General features: G+C 44.8%; 1 protein-coding gene across 1 annotated transcript in view; it reads right to left on the bottom strand.

Moving 5' to 3' along the window:
* Window positions 1–16,022, bottom strand: part of PARP3 (poly(ADP-ribose) polymerase family member 3) — a 225,347-nt gene that overhangs the window by 182,430 nt on the left and 26,895 nt on the right. The window contains exon 3 of the mRNA XM_086938724.1: window positions 13,498–13,623. Coding sequence (XP_086794850.1) covers window positions 13,498–13,623 — 126 coding nt within the window. The remainder of the gene's footprint in view (window positions 1–13,497; window positions 13,624–16,022) is intronic.

The raw sequence follows: 16,022 nt of genomic DNA, 5'->3' as shown, positions 1-16,022 counted from the left end.
GGGGTGTAACCACCCCCCACCTAGTCCCACCCATAGGCAGGACCTAGTCACCGGGTCAGCCCCCTTTTTTAGTATAAAGATGGGAGCGGGCCCCCTGTTAAAATTAGATCATCTTTGGAATCAAGATACCACTTTCTTCGAAAGGACTTCACGATTTCTTCTTCAAGATTCTCCCTTGTGGCTAAGGAGTAGTCACCCTGCATCCGCAGGCACCATCCTAAAGAACACTGCGGTCTGCTGCAAGTCCTTCATCACGAATCCGACGACCCAGCTCGACGAGACCCGGCTTCCCTGGCACCTCTGACCTCTACTCACCTCTACAGCCAAGCTGAGAACCGTGAGTGCGACGAGACCTCAAGGGACCGACGATCGCCAAGACTGCACGACATCTTTATTGCAAGCCCACCGAGTCTTCCACTGGTGAGTGCTTTGGGGTCCGAGAAGCCCCAACCCTGCGCAGCTCCAGCACCCAAGATCAGCCTCCCTGCATCTCCACGATCGGCGTGGGGCCCTTCTGCTGTTTGCTGTGCACCGCGTTGTTTGGCTACTAGCCGGCTGGCTTGTGGCCTTCTGAACGACGCCCGACGACAACTCTTCTGCTGGTCTGGTTGCTCCAGGCTGGCCCTTGCTTCCTTCTTCAAGAGAGGCACCCCGGACCCTCCTGGTCCACTCCAGACGCCATTTTAGGTCCACCGCGTGGGCTTGAATTTGCCAAGGCTTTGTTGCCCAATCCTGGGTCCAGCGACGCCGACAGCTTCTATCTTCGTGGGACAGCTCGATCCTCCATCCTGGTCGCCGACAACGCCTCCTGGTCCGTGAGATCTTCGAGTCAAGCGTCACCCACTCACCTAGTCGAGGTGGCTACCATCCGGTGCCCTCCTGGTGCCCACTGACTACTGGCTAGTAGTCTCGAACTTGGTCCCCTCTGCTTTCAGGTGCCATCTATCTTCAAGATCCAGGCTTGGATCCGACTGAACTTTCTTCACTGGTCACCGGCCAGCATCTTTTCTTCCGGCTCCTGGTCCGTCTACGAGGATTCCCGACGTCTTTTCAGACCTATGCAGCTGCAGCCCCTGGGCTAGGTAACTTCGGCATTTCGGTGCCCCAGCATAGCCTCACTATCCAAGGGTCAGAATCTACTTTCGTTTTCTCCCTACCAGGTCGGGTTCGCCCGAGAACACTAACTTTCTATTTCCTAGCTACCATAGACTTTTGTCCCGCATCTCGCGTGAGAGTGCACACACTGCACCCGAGTCCCCTAGGCCTCCTAGACATAATCTAACGATTCCCTAGTCAAGTCCTAGCGACTCCAAAAGCTATTAGTACTGTACTTACCTGCTAGGAATTTCGCATTCCACTTTCAGAGTATATGGTTTTCCGTGCCCCTCGGGCATTTGTATATACTGTGCTAACTTAAGTATTTTTGTAAGAGTTTTGGTTTGTGCTTAGTACCCTGTCCTCATAAAGAGTACAGGGCTGTTGTGATCTTTAAATAAATAACTGTTTATTTTCATAACACTTGTGTGGTGTCCTTTCACTTGGTATTCAAGGGGTATATGTGTGGTAAACAGCTGGCTTAACACGCCCTCTCGAGTCTTTAGCCTTAGACTGCTCGTATCCACGCTACTAGGATAGCTGGTCTATAAGGTTGACTTACAACCAATCATCAATAAGGGTTGCTGGACTGATACATAGTGTTCACTAGAATAGTGAGCACTGCATATCAGGCCACCTTCTCACAGGGAGGACCCAATGTTGTGTACAGAAATTTAAAGATGATATAATTGGATATGAATTAATGCTTAAACATTTCCCACTTTGTAGCATAAGTGGCACGAATTGTAAGCTTTAGTGCCTCCGGCAGGATAGCCATGCTGTTACATTTTTATCCATTGCATATCTCTTTAAATTTAATGCTGTGGTCGCATGCCAGTGCATGAGACATGTTTGTTATCAAGTATGTTCTTAATTCTAAAGACTGCAAGCTAGGAATTTTGCTGTTGAAGTTCAGTACAGGCTGGACTTAGTTAACTGATGGATGTTATTCGTGCTGTCAAATTAAGATTTATTTTTCATCAAATTTGACTGGATTATAACAATTTTGGCGACAAGGGAAACCACCACTTCACAGCACGAATTCAAGTGGTGTTTTGAACCCATTTAAAGAGTTTTCTCCTTTTGGTTACTTTCTTCTGGTATGTACCAAATTTATATATTTAAGCATTTTGATTGTGCCAGAGGATGTAGTGTAACTTTGTGCTTGGATTGCACCTGCGGCAGTATTTTTTGATATAATAATTACTTTGGATACTTTTATTTGCACTTAGTTTGTTTCCGTAATTTAAATCAGCTTAAACAAAGCGGCTATATTGTTTGGGACTTTCGGCGACTTTCCGCATTGGTTTTCTTTAATTTTGTAAATTTCATCAAGCCCACAACGTAGGAAATGTTTTGAGAGCGCAGCTGGAAGAATATATATTAGAGCGCGACATTTGTTTCATTTAAAAAAAAAGGCTTGCGTCTTACTCTGTCTGGAATCTTCGCTCTGCAGCTCTCGATGACATCAATCGGTGTACGCTGGTAACGTGCATGCGTGAAGACGCTGATCATGCACAGCGTAAAACGTCTGGCAGCCATTTTTGTTTGCAAAACCTTTGAGTTACCATGGGTACAGAGTGAATCTTCACGGAAACATCGATGCCTTAATCTAAGTGCTGTTTAATTCAGCAGATCTTTCAAATTTTCGAAGCAGGTTTATTTATTTATATATTTTTTCAACTATTTCTGCATTTAAGTGTTGTTCAACTCAGCAGATTACCTTAATTGTCAAAGCGAATGTAAGTCAATCTTCAGTTGTTTATTATACATTAATTATAATTCAAGAAAGACTTGGCTTCTTTTTCAGGTTGTCCAGCTTTGAAAAGAGAATGCAACTTTTGCAAAAGGATTGGACATTTTAGTAACATGTGCAGGGATAGACGTCCTCCATTGCAAAATACAGGAGCTGTATCCATTATTTCTGAAGAAAATGTAGGCAACATTAGGAATAGTGAATCTAGTAATTAATCTGGTTTTGTAGTATGTATTGTAAATAACCAATTTGATTTACAACGTAATTCTCCGAAATGTATGTTTACAATGTGTGAAATCGATTTATACCTAATGGTAGACTCAGGATCCCCATGGACCATAATTACTCAAGATTTCCAAAATACTTTTGCTCATTCAAAAAAAGTTAGGAAAGATTAATGAGTGATATTGTTGCTGTAAATTTTTCTGGTACATAGATTGAAATGATTGGTTTCTTCCAAGTTGAAATTCAGTTTAAGAATAGAAAAGCCAATATTAAGTTATACATTTCTATTAAAGGCATCAATGTGTTGTGGTGGTTGGACCAATGGAAGTTGGGTATTATATTAAACCCCAGGGCAAAAGAACCAGTATCTCTGTGTGATGATAGCCTAATGAACACAATTTCAGTAGTTGAACCCTCCAATAACTTAGGAAGTGGAAAAGGATGTGAGCTTATCAAACGTTTGGATTCAGTTTTCTGTGAAAAGTTAGTAAGACTTAAGAATTTTTCACACAACATTATATTAAAAAAGGATCATACACCTGTTACTCAAAAACTCAGAGGGGTTCCTATCAACATAAGAGAAGAACTCAAGGCCATGTTAGATGATTTATTGAAGGAAGGCATTATTGAACCGATAGAGTCCTCAGAGTGGGTATCTCCCATAGTTTTAGTAAGAAAACCGGATCAAAAGTTAAGATTGTATGTAGACCTGAGAGCGTTGAATTCCAATATAGTTCTTGATTGTCATCCGTTGCCAAACATAAATGAGTTAGTTTCGTTTTTTGATATTGCAAACATTTTCTCTACGTTAGACCCAAGATCTGCCTACCATCAGATCGAATTAACGGAAGAGTCTAGAAAGCTTACGGCATTTATAACACCTCAGGGTATTTTTCAATATGTACGTATGCCATTTGGACTAGCGTCCGCTGCATCAGTTTTTCAAAGAGTCATGTTCCATATATTTAGAGATATAGATGCATATGTAAAATGCTTTCAGGACGATATCCTTGTTTTTTCAAAAGATGCGAACGAACATGAACACCATTTGCAGGAATTATGTAAAAGACAACAGAGTAATGGGTTAACAGTGAAAGCACATAAGTGCAAACATTTTCAGAAGTCAGTTGAATATTTGGGACATACACTATTGGGTAAGGGTGTTTTCCCCAAAAAATCCAATGTGGAAGCGATTACCCAAGCTCCAGTTCCAAAAACCAAGGATCAATTATTATCTTTCGCTGGTATGTGCGAATACTATAGCAAGTTTGTAGTGAATTTTGCTAATAAGATGGAACCGCTAAGAATGTTGTTAAGGCAGGGTGTGGAATATACATGGTCCGATATACAATAACGAGCATTTGATGAAATTAAAAGAGACATAGTTAAAGCTCCCACTCTAAAACCTTTTAGAATTAACAAAGAATGTATCATCACAGTTGATGCAAGCCTGCATGGTTTGGGTGGAGTTTTGTCACAAAGAGAAGGCAGTGAGGAATGGAATGTGGCATTTGCTTCGAGAACATTAAATGAATGTGAGCGTAAATATTCTGTAATAGAAAAAGAATTATTAGCGTGCGTTTGGGCGATTGAGCATTTTAGACTTTATGTGTGGGGATCCAAATTTACATTAAGGATGGATCACAAACCCTTAGTAAATATTTTATCTGTTGGAGGTGGATGGAACTCCACAGCCAGAATCGCGAGACTAACATCTAGGTTACAGGAGTATAATTTTGTCACGGTATATGTACCTGGCAAAAAGAATGTCACAGCTGATTGTTTGCCACGTTTACGTGCGAAGTGGATGATGTCAGTGTAGTTAATGAATGTGATTTTGTGTTAGCTACCCAAGATGTGTTACAGGAAAAATTTTAAAGCATTACTGAATCAAATTGGCAAGAATGTGTAAAAAAAGATTCCAAGTGGGAAGAGTTGGTGAATTATATTCAGAATGGTTGGCCAAATAAAAATAATATCAAGTCAGAATTAATGCCATTTTACAAAGTTTCGGATGAGTTGGAATTTGACAGTGGTTTCATTTTCAAGTCAGGCAAATGCATAGCGCCAGAGCGCATGCAGGAGATCATTTTACAGGTTGCACATGACACACATCCTGGTATTTCGTCTATGAAACGGTTAGTTAGATCTTTTTTCTGGTGGCCAGGTATTGACAGATTCATTGATAGGACAGTTAGAGAGTGTCAAGAATGTGTGTGTAAGGAAAGAATGTAAAGGTACATACTCCACCGCTCAAAATAGTTAAATGGCCTTCGGAGCCGTGGCAAAAAAGTGCGTTTGATATATCGGGTCCTTTCAATATGCTACCAGAATCCTCACGGTATGCTTTAGTAATAGTAGATTATCATTCCAAGTGGCCTGAAGTAAAGTTTGTCCCCAAGGCCACCTCTGAAGCTGTCATTTTTTTAAAAGAAATTTTGGTTTCTGACAATGGTGTTCAATTGACCTCCATTGAAATTGACAAATTTCTCAAGGAGTGTAACATTGTTTACAGGTTGACTTCGTTATACGAACCACATGAAAATGGCCAAGTTGAAAGGTTTAATCGAGTTTTGAAGAATTTTGTGGTTGAATCAGTTAAGTTTGGAGTAAATTGGATTAGTGCTTTGAGGGAACGGTTATTGACTTACTGTATTACACCCCATACTACTACTGAGGTGAGTCCTTTTAACTTGTTCAAAGGTCGTAATCCAGCATCAAGGATGTTACCATGGTGGTTAAAGGAGAAATGCAATCAATTCTTAGTGTATAAAGATGATATGGATGATGTGGCCAGACGTGTGGAAAATAAGCAGTTTAAAACTAAGGTGTGGTATGACAGGAAATGGAACACAAAATCAAGAATTTCATGTAGAAGAGTGGGTGAGAATTCTTAGGCCAGGTTTATTATCCAAATGGTCTAATAAATTTAGTGATCCTATTCAGATAAGGAAAGTATTTTCCAATAGTGTTATGACACAAGATGGCAAATTTTAGAACATTAAGAAATTAGCAAAATGTACTGCTATAAGTAATGAAAGAAATCTATCTAATAAGCAAAGTGATTTGATTGAATATGATTCCATTGCTCATAGAGTTAAAGATAACAAATGTGTCATCAATATGCCTAAAAGATATGTTAATTGATTTATTTATATTTTTCTGTAATAAGGGAGATGTGTTACATTCTTATCCATTGCATATCTCTTTAAATGTAATGCTGTGGTTGCATGCCAGTGCATGAGACATGTTTTAAAAAATTCTCATGACTGCAAGCTAGGACTTTTGCTGTTGAAGTTCAGTATGAGCTGGATTTAGTTAACTGATGGATGGTATTCGTGCTGTCAATAAATTAAGATTTATTTTTCATCAAATTTGACTGGATTATTATAACGCATGCATTCCTCTGAAAGGTTAAAATAGCCAAACTCTAAGAGCTCAGGTGCCAAATTGCGAGGTTCTGTTTTTCGAGACTGGAGTGCCTGAGATGGCCCTGACGTTGAGTGAGAAGGCCTCAAAGTGAGAGCTTCATATACATATAAAGGTAGTCTGGCATAAATTAGCTCTACTAGGTTAAGGGTCATGGACAGCTCCCTCATCTTCCTCACCACATAGGGAACGGGGGTGAGATGCCAAAATGCATAGGAAAACACCACTGATCAGTTCTCCCATAGTGCGGGTACCGGAAGGCAAGGTTTTGGCTTTTTGCATTTTCTGGAGCGACAAACATGTCTATTGTTGGGGTCATCCACAGTTGGAAGTACCTCTGGGTGCATTTCCCAATTGTGGACTTATTGATGCGCCCTACTGAGCAGACTTGCTCTCCATTCCTGGTGAACGTGCCAGCAGGAAAATATTATTGCCTTTTGCCCAATGCCAAATATGTTGTGTAAATACAGAAATCTGGGGAGAAGGTCTTCCCTCCTGATTCTGAATGAAGAACACAGCTGTCTTGTCTGTCTTTACTAGTACTGTCGTCCCCTGTATAAGAAGGAAGAGCGGTTTGAGGGATAGCCTGATGGCTTGGAGCTCTAGGTAGTTTATCTGGCATCCCTGATGCGGAGGAGACTAGAGGCCTGAACTGTTAACTTGCGGAGGTGAGCTCACAGCCTATGAGAGAGGGATTCAGGTTTGAAAGTCATAAGCTGCAGGGGGATAAGAAAGGGTCTGCTGAAGAACAAGGATTTGATCCCCAAAGTAGAGAATGCGGAGCCATGGATGTAACCAACACTAGATCCTTCTAATGTCCATCCTTTTATGCCCCATTGCTGCAAGAGACATTCCTGTAGGGGGTGCATAGGCAATCAATCGTAAGGAAAGGCTCAATCTGCTGTGGCTGGAGATGTTGAAACCTAGGTTATAAACAGGGGGACTAATTCTTGAGTGTCCTTTGACGCTGCTGCCCTTGATCAGCCAGTCTTCCAAGTATAAAACAACATGAATGCCATTTCTGTGGAGGTCCACTCAAACAACTGTTGGGCACTTCACGAACACTCTTGGAGCTGTACTGACCTCGAAAGGTACCACCTTCACTTGGTAGAGTGGGACACTTGTCAGAAGGGAAGGAATTGATGATGTGCTGGGTGTATGGGGAAAGTATGCATCTTTCTGATCCAGCATGTACATGAAGTCGCCTTGGCACAGCAGAGGAATGACACCCTGCAGAATGACTGTATCAAAGTGTTCGGAAAGGATGAACCTGTTCAAAGGCCAAGGATCAGCCGGAGTGAGCGGTCCTTTTGGGGGGGATTAAAAATTCCAGGAAATAAAATCGCACACCTTATTGGTGTGTAGATACTGGTTCTATTGTCCCATTTTGTATGAGGGCCTGAACTTTTTCCTCCAAAAGAGGAGGGTGGTCTGAACGCCATGCATGGCGGCGGGCCGGGATGTTGTGCGAGGGGATGTTAAATTTGAGGCAGTAAGCTTCCAGCACAATGGAAACTACCGACAGATCTCAGGTGGTGCATTCCCTCCGAGGTAGAATGTGCCTCAGCCTCCCGCTGAAAGGTGTTGGATTGATTAGTGGAGGGGGGGGGGCTAGAGTTGGGGGGAGGGAAGGGGACTCACTGCTTTGCCGCAGAGGAGCTCCCCCACCCCACCCATTTCCTCTATAAGCTCAATTGTGGAAGGACTTGGTTTGTCAGGGTCCTGAAAGGCCTGTTGGGAAGGTTGATAATGTGGTATTCTCTAGTTTGAGCCCCCTGGTGTGGCACCTCCCCATTTCTGATGCTTCCTAAAGGCTGGGCTGGGCATGTCGGGCTGCAAGGCGCCCATGGATTTGGCTATGACCGCGTCCTTCTTTATTTTCTCGAGTATCAGGTCCACCTGAGGATTGAACAATTCACCATTGAAGGGTTTGCTGAACAGGTGCTGCTGCACCTTGGGCCTATACCCCACACTCGAATCCAAGTGTGTCTGCAAAGGTGGATGGTGGTATTAATGCCCCTCACTGCATCAAGGGCACACCTGATATTGGCATTGCTAATGGTTTTGCAAACAAGCAAGTGTTGCGACAAATTCTTGTCTCCTTTTCTGATAGGTGCTTTATTAACACCTCAATCTCTTCCCTGTGGTATCTACTACAGCTGGAAAGGAGACCCACGAGATGGCAATACACAAATGTGTGGTTGCCCCAAGCTCTACCTGCTTCCCTCTGCATCTTCGACTCCATGTTAGGCGGGGGAGCGCCTCACGTGGCCTCAGCAGAGGCCCTCGTATAGGCAGTCTGCCTCTCAGCTTTGGACTGCTTGCGAATGACCTATGCAACCTGAGCATGCATGTGCAGCATCTCTGGTTTGAGAAACTCAAGTTACCAGAGAGGCCTTACTCTTCACACTGGGTGCTCAGCATATCTACTGCACCAAAACTGTCTGGAAACCCCAATAGCACTTGCCTGTGCATGTTGCAGTGTGCCCACCGATGGGAGAAATGTTCTAACAGAGGAAGGCAAGACAAGGGTTGCAGTATGTTTTGACCTGCTCTAGGGAGAGCCAGAGGTAGTAGACCTTGTGGTGGTCGGCCCAGGAGTATTTTGCATTACATCTAGCACGCAAGTGAAATGGGGTGTGTTCCATACAGTTTGTCTTGCAATGGATGGAAGTGCCCTCATGACAGTCATCGGCCAGGAAATCTGTTGATGTGAACGGATGTCGCCCCCAACCCCGAACCCCCCCGTCCCGCCCCCTCAGTGACTATGTAACATTTTAAACGTACAACCCCCCTGAAATTCATCAGTTTTCTCATCAATAATTTATTGGCAAATATTTCAGAGATATTATCAATGATGGCATAGATGTAATGAGTGATGTAATATGTGGGGCAATCAGCAGTGTATGGCGAGGCGCGAGTTCTAGTAACCGTAGCAGACTAGTTACAGTTACTTGAGATAACTATAACTGTTGGATTTCAGTGGTTTTATAAGTTTAAAAATTTACACTGTCACTGAAATTCTCACCAAAATATAATGTTATTTTAACAATTGTTTCGTACCGTGTATTTCTAGGATTTGTTTCAAGTAATTATTATTTTGTCACCATTTGTAATGCCAACACCCAGCAGGCAACCAAACCCACGTCAAGCACAGCCAAAAACCCTGCGCAGCATGGGACTGGCCGCAGGGTCTGCACTGCAGCCATGCCCCGAGTCCAAACCATCAGTACTGCCCCCCTCCCAAGCCGCTTCGGGCCCTGGAGACCCCATCCCAGGAGGCGTTTTGTTTATTTAGAGGGAAGGGGATGCGTGTCCCCTCTCCCTGACCATCCAGGGTCACCCCATGGCCTTAAAGGGGAGGAGGCGCAAGCTAATAGTGGCCCTGGAGACCCCAGCGCCCAGGGCATCACTTAAATATAGGGGATGAGGGCATGCACAACCCCACTTCCAGAGCCTTAATAGGATCCAGGAACCTCATGCCAGCGGCTAAATTCCAAAAAAGGGGCCCTCTGGGACCAGATCACCAGGATAGGGGGTCAGCATAGCTCTACCCTGCCCCCTTAGGTCTTTCTTTTACCTTTTTTTGACTCTGGACTGAGTTCAACTCCTAAGATGGATGCCACCACATCCTAGTTGATGCGCTGTCAGCCAATCAGCTCTCCCTGAGATCTGTCCGCCCTTCAGATCCTCTGGGCAGGATATATCATGATATATGCAAAGTGTCTGAGCATTAATTGCTCAAACACTACTGAACACATTTACACCAAACCACACTCTTTCTGGAGTTTTCTGACAAAATTGCTGTAAATGTAAATGTACATGTATTTATATAGCGTAAATCACCGACCCGGTATCTAAGCGCTTGCTTAGGGAACCCGTCCTGGTATTCCCCTGTGAGATAACCCCGGAAGGGTATCCACAAGGTGAAAGCCAGGCATCCCACCGAGAGGGGCCGTTGTGGAGATAAAGCAAGCTATTGCCCAGAGTGGCAGAGTGTGAACCCATGAATCGAGTAGGCACCGGAGCGAGAATTGTCGAGTCCGTGGACATTTTTCGGGCTCAAGACCCGCCGAGCCAGGAATTGAACCCTGGTCCCGGGCTGACCTCTGCTTCCAGGTCTGCCTCCTCTAACTAGTGAGCCACACTTCTCCACCTGTAAATCCGTTCAGTGGTTTGGGCTGTAGCTGGGTCTAAATTTCGTATAGAAAAAATGGGGAAAACAGGTTTTGGTACCCCCTTTTTCTCTGACCCTACTTGACAGATCCTCCCAAAAACGTTCCAGTTAGGAGCGGAGATAGAAGGAAAAAGAAATCCTAAAGTTCTGTCAAGATTCATCAAACGGCACCTGTTGGGACGGGAAGTCTCCTGTATGTCTCTGGAGAGAGTGCTTCCTCTGCCTTGTCCTAATCTCCAGGCAAGTCACTCAAAAGCTACTGTATGGTTTCTAGATCCCTACCTCAGTGAGCATGACAATCATACATGTCCACTGAGGTTCTCCCTGTTTACATGGATTGAGACCCTAGAGCTTGGCTCGGAGGTCGAGGGGGCATGCCTAGTGCACCCCTATTTTTCAGAGAGTGGCTACTGCCCTCTCTATTAAGGCTGTGGTAGACTGACAGTAGTGGCAGCAATACATCTATATGCAGGAGGGGTAAGTCCCTAGGCCCCCTCCTCACCAAGTCTGTGCAGTCTGCCATGCCTGTGGTCCTGTTGCCTTTGTCTACCTGACGTGTGTTTGAGAGCCCTTGGGTGTACTGGGGAAGAATGGTGATATGAGCCAGTGTGAGGAATGAGAGCTGTTCTGCTGGACATCCCAGCTCTCCCGTGCCCCTCCCCATTTCCTTGGAAAGGCCTGGTGGGCTGGGGTAGACTCTCGCCTCATATCTGGGTTTAGCTGCACTAACTCTGCGAAGAGAAACCCACCCCCCACGTCAGGGCCTCCTGGGCCAGAGTTAATTAAAATTCCTCTTTAGGTAATTGCACAGCCTGATACCAGGAAGGGAACTGATGCATGCTTTACCCATGCATTGAACACGCCATGAATGGTTTGTGATTGGAGGTGTATTCAGGATGCAAAAGTAGCAGACCCTCTGATTGGATGACCCTCTCAATCAGAGGTGATAAAGTCTGGCCAGAGTGGTCAGCTGTTGTTCAAGACTGGTCTATGACTGAAGAGGCGGCCACACCAGGTCGGTCTGAAGATAGCCAGGCGCGACCTGCAGTGTGAAGGAGGAGATAAGACTGTTCACTGCGTCTGGAACGAAGGCGTCAGCAGAATGGGAAAAGACCAGCCGTTTCTGTGAGGCTTGGGGGAGCGTGCGCTTTTGACCAAGGAAATTACAGACAGCTGCCCAAGGTGTGGAAAGGAAGCTTACAGCACATCAAAGGATTTGGTGCGGGAAGGAAGCTTGCGGCACATCAAGAAAAGCTGGTGGAAGGAAACTTGCAGCACATCAAGAGAGCCAGAGAGGAGGAAGCTTGATTCTAGTCTTTGAAGGTGAGATCAACTCCCCTCTAAGCTCCTCCCTTGCGCTGTGGGAGCCAGTAGCTGGGAATAGAGGCCAGTGTAACAGGCCCCCACCTTTCCTTTTGTTATCTCTGAGGGTATCAGGGTGAACTGGCACTCGTCCAGCCACTACCCTCCTAAATCTAGCCAGTGGCTACTGGATTAGTGGGACTCCAATAAACTGTGCCAAGACATCAGGCACCTGTGATCAGATCCAAGACACCACTAGAGCGGTGTCCTCACGACAGGAAGGCACATCTGTTGCTTTGGGTGGGGGGTTATGGGGCTGATCAAGAAAATTTGACTTCACATCATATGCTGAAACTATATCCTTTCAATCCAAAGATTGGTATCAAGGCTCTAGTGAATGAGAGCAGTCCTGTGTAACATGGTCTGCAATATGCAATGCTTATTGTGTGTTTTCATGTTAACTGTGTTTGATAGTCCTTGGCGTTTAGGCGCTATAATACTGTTTGGGGTCAGAACTCTGCCCAGAGGGTTGTAGAGACATCTGGTTTTCACTGTTTATCCTAGTTTTATGTGTAGTATAATTATCTTGTGTGTATTAAAGTACTTTTCTTTTATTAAAAGTAAAGCACTGACTGGACATTGAGTTTATCAGCTGGTGGTACGGTTTACACTGTATTCTGAATGTCTAACCCCACCTCACCTCCTTGAGTAAGCCTTGGACTGCTCTGTCTCGCTACCCTGGGAGAGTCAAGTGCTGGAGAGTACTTGGTTATCCAGTTTTGGGTCCACTAGTACTGAGGCCCCAGGACACCAGTGGGGGAACACTCCAGTTGATGCGATTGGAGCGCAGTTACCCCCGAGTGCCCTGGTGCCCAGGAAGCCGGGTCTAACAGCACCAAAGTTAATAAGAAAACAAAAAATATTTTTAAACTATGGAAACGTGGTTATAACTATCCACTGGCTTCCACAACTGAAACCTTCATGACAGTCTAAGCAAACATTCACAATGTTAAGATCGTTTACCCTTTACATCAATATGCTTTCAGTTCAGTGAAATAAATAGGTAGTGCACCAACCATAAGGATCAATGAGAAATGGATCCTGATGTGAAAACAGCAACTGAGGAATCAGAATTAGTGCTACACACATGTCACCAACAGATTGAAACACTGTATTGCACTCTTAATGACGGCATACCGCAGAGGGAGGTCTTCAAAAGGTATGAAGGAAGGGCACTCAACAGTTATGGCACCTAATGTGCCCCACCAACCACTGGCTGTGGGGCAGACGGGGAAGGAAGAGATCTTTAGTGAGAAGGGATGAACTCACCTTGCTGCCTCATTATTTCCAGTAGTCGCAGCTTGCTGAAGTGTTAACAGATGAAGTTTGTCAATTGAAATGAGGGTTGCTCTTACTGTGTTCACTCTGGTATTAGCGGTTACCGAGCTCTTTCCCTCTACCCAACAGTAGTAAATGGTTGTAATTTTAGGTGTCTGAACTGAAGGGTACTCACCACACGCCCCCAGCGATTCCAGCAACTATAGTGACCCCCTTTCACAATGAGCTGGATGATGTAAAACTTGTTGTTGTTATGCCCAATGTTGGTCTGGTTCAGCATGCAGTCATAGTCCTCATAGATCTGGAGAAAGGGGAGAGAGGAGTGATGGGAAGGTGATGCTGTACTCTGGCAAAAATCCTCGCTCTGAAAATCTAAAGGAGCAAAGCATAACAAGGAGGACAAAACACCTGTTGAAAAGACCTCCTCTGTGTTGGGTAGTCTCTCTTCACCCTCTAACTAGGATGGTAGCAATACACAAACCCCGAAGTCAAAATACAGAAAGTTCTTCTTTTGAATGTTTCAAGCAGTTAAAAAACAAAACAACAACAGTAAACAGCCCATGTCAGTGAGTGAAAGCAGCATGCACAGGCCTAATTATAGGAAAGAATGTTAAGAAGAACACCAAGTGATGTTTACGTAAATAATGCATCTGCTGGGTTATAGTAAAAGCCTGTGTAGCTCTAGTTCTGCTTGTGATGTGATTGCAAATTCAGGCCATCCCATCAAGAATTTTATAAAGAACTGTGGCACACAGTTTAACCATCAGATGGCCTCACCCGACATATGACGTTAGTGCATTATAGCAGAGGCAGAATTTCATATCAATCAGTATTTTTTGTTAAATCCATGGCTTCCGAGTTTACTTGGTGATTTCATGGTCCTAATCAATCATCAGAATTTGTTTTGTCAAATTGGTGCTGTCCAGCATGTAACTCCCTAAGTATCTCCAGTCAAGTCCCTTTTTGAGTCAGATACACAAACCTGGCTCAGATAATCATACAAGAAAACCATACTGCAACAAAAGTCATGTGTTGCTTGCAGCCACAACATTTAAAATATTTGGAGATCCTAAGGAGTTCTGACAAACCACTATCTGCACAACAGAACTGACAATCGACATTTCAGTACTTCCACTCTAAAGATAGTAGAACGGGACCAACGTAAGTAGGCACTGGTGACAGCAAAGAGTTGGCACAGGGGTGAGAGAGCAAGATTAGGGGATGCCACCAAGTTTAGTTTGGCTATCAAACATTGTTTTATGGCACCTTCCAGAGGACCGGAAGGACTCTGGACGCTGAACATGGGCATAAGCAACAGAAGGATCTGAGAATTCTGCATGAAATTACTGTAAGAAGCTGGTTCTTTATATAGTGGCCCAAAATGAGATACACTGTGTTAAGAGTCCAGGCAAACCCCAGTTGGCTGACAGAGGCAGAAATTTAAACCTAAATGCTCTCTTTTGTGGTAGTGTGGGTGAGCAGACAGGCTTATCAGAGGGTAGAGCGAAGCATTTATTGCACACACAAAGGCAGTAAGTGAGACACACAAAGAAATTCTACACCAATTTATAAAAATAACTTATTATTCCATGAATTCAGATGCCAAGATCATCTAAATCAGGTAAGCACTTTGAGTTATGAATTTTTATATGTTCCAAAAGTGGACACATATCAATTTCTGGAGCTGAAATGTTATCCTTTGGTGGAAAACATTTCGCATTTGGGTACTTGTCAGCGACTTCCGGGACTCTTCCGCTGGACCTAAAGTGAGTATGAGGCACAATTCAAGGCCACTTCAACAAATCACTTTGAGAGGCTCTGGGGCATCTGGGTGAAGAGGCGTATAAGGTGTCAGGTGTCCCATTCACTTCAATGGGGAACATTCTGGTCAACAATCTCAACAACAAAAGAGTGTTCGACGCTCATATAGAAATGGCAGGATTAAGAGCACAGGTAGTATAGGGAAAAACACCGACTTGGTATTTTTAGAAAGCCCTCACTCACCGACCTGGTCAGACAAAGGCTGCAAGGTGGGACTGCGGTGCCAGTCCGGGGTTTCCCCAAAGGGGGGCTCAACCCTGGAGATGCTCAGGCATGTACAGACACCATTGGTCCACTTCTTGGGCTGTGGGGCTCGGGTGCCATGGTGTCTTTTGGCATCAGGTTTGGTGCTAGAGTCACTTGTGGCTGCAGACAGGCCTGTAGAAAGAAGCTGCAGGTGGCGACCAGAAGTTTAGTTTGGCCAGACCCAAAGATGTGCTTGGTTCTTGTGGGTCTGAGGACTCTGTCGGCCTAGTCACCTCCCTCGGATTTAAGATGTGGAGTGCGGGTACAGAGGTGCTTTGAGGTGTCAGGTGGTGGCGGTCAGAGGCTCACTCTGTCTTGGTTTCGCGTAGAGGGGCAAATAGAACAGCTGGGCCAATCTTGATGTAGGTCTCACTGTCCTTGAAGACCCTCGGCACGGAGGTCGGTCTTCCTCGGTGTTGGTGTCCGGTCTGGACATTACAAGCCTTGGTTGATGCAAGGGGTCTGGTACCCCAGCTATTGGTGCTGTGCAGCTCTGGTTGGTCCTGAGGTCTCTACATTTGGAGGCATTTGACCTGTGGGAGCACTGCAACCTTTTCCTGGGTGGCTGTAGTGTTGGTAGTCTCGGTACGTGGCAGGGCTGTGAACCGGACCTTGCTTTTTCGGTGCCTGAGG

Source organism: Lissotriton vulgaris, chromosome 9, assembly GCF_964263255.1.
Source record: "Lissotriton vulgaris chromosome 9, aLisVul1.2, whole genome shotgun sequence".
NCBI classification, from domain to species: domain Eukaryota; kingdom Metazoa; phylum Chordata; class Amphibia; order Caudata; family Salamandridae; genus Lissotriton; species Lissotriton vulgaris.
The sequence above is the reverse complement of the archived record's forward strand: the minus strand, read 5'-3'. Positions and strand labels throughout refer to the sequence as shown.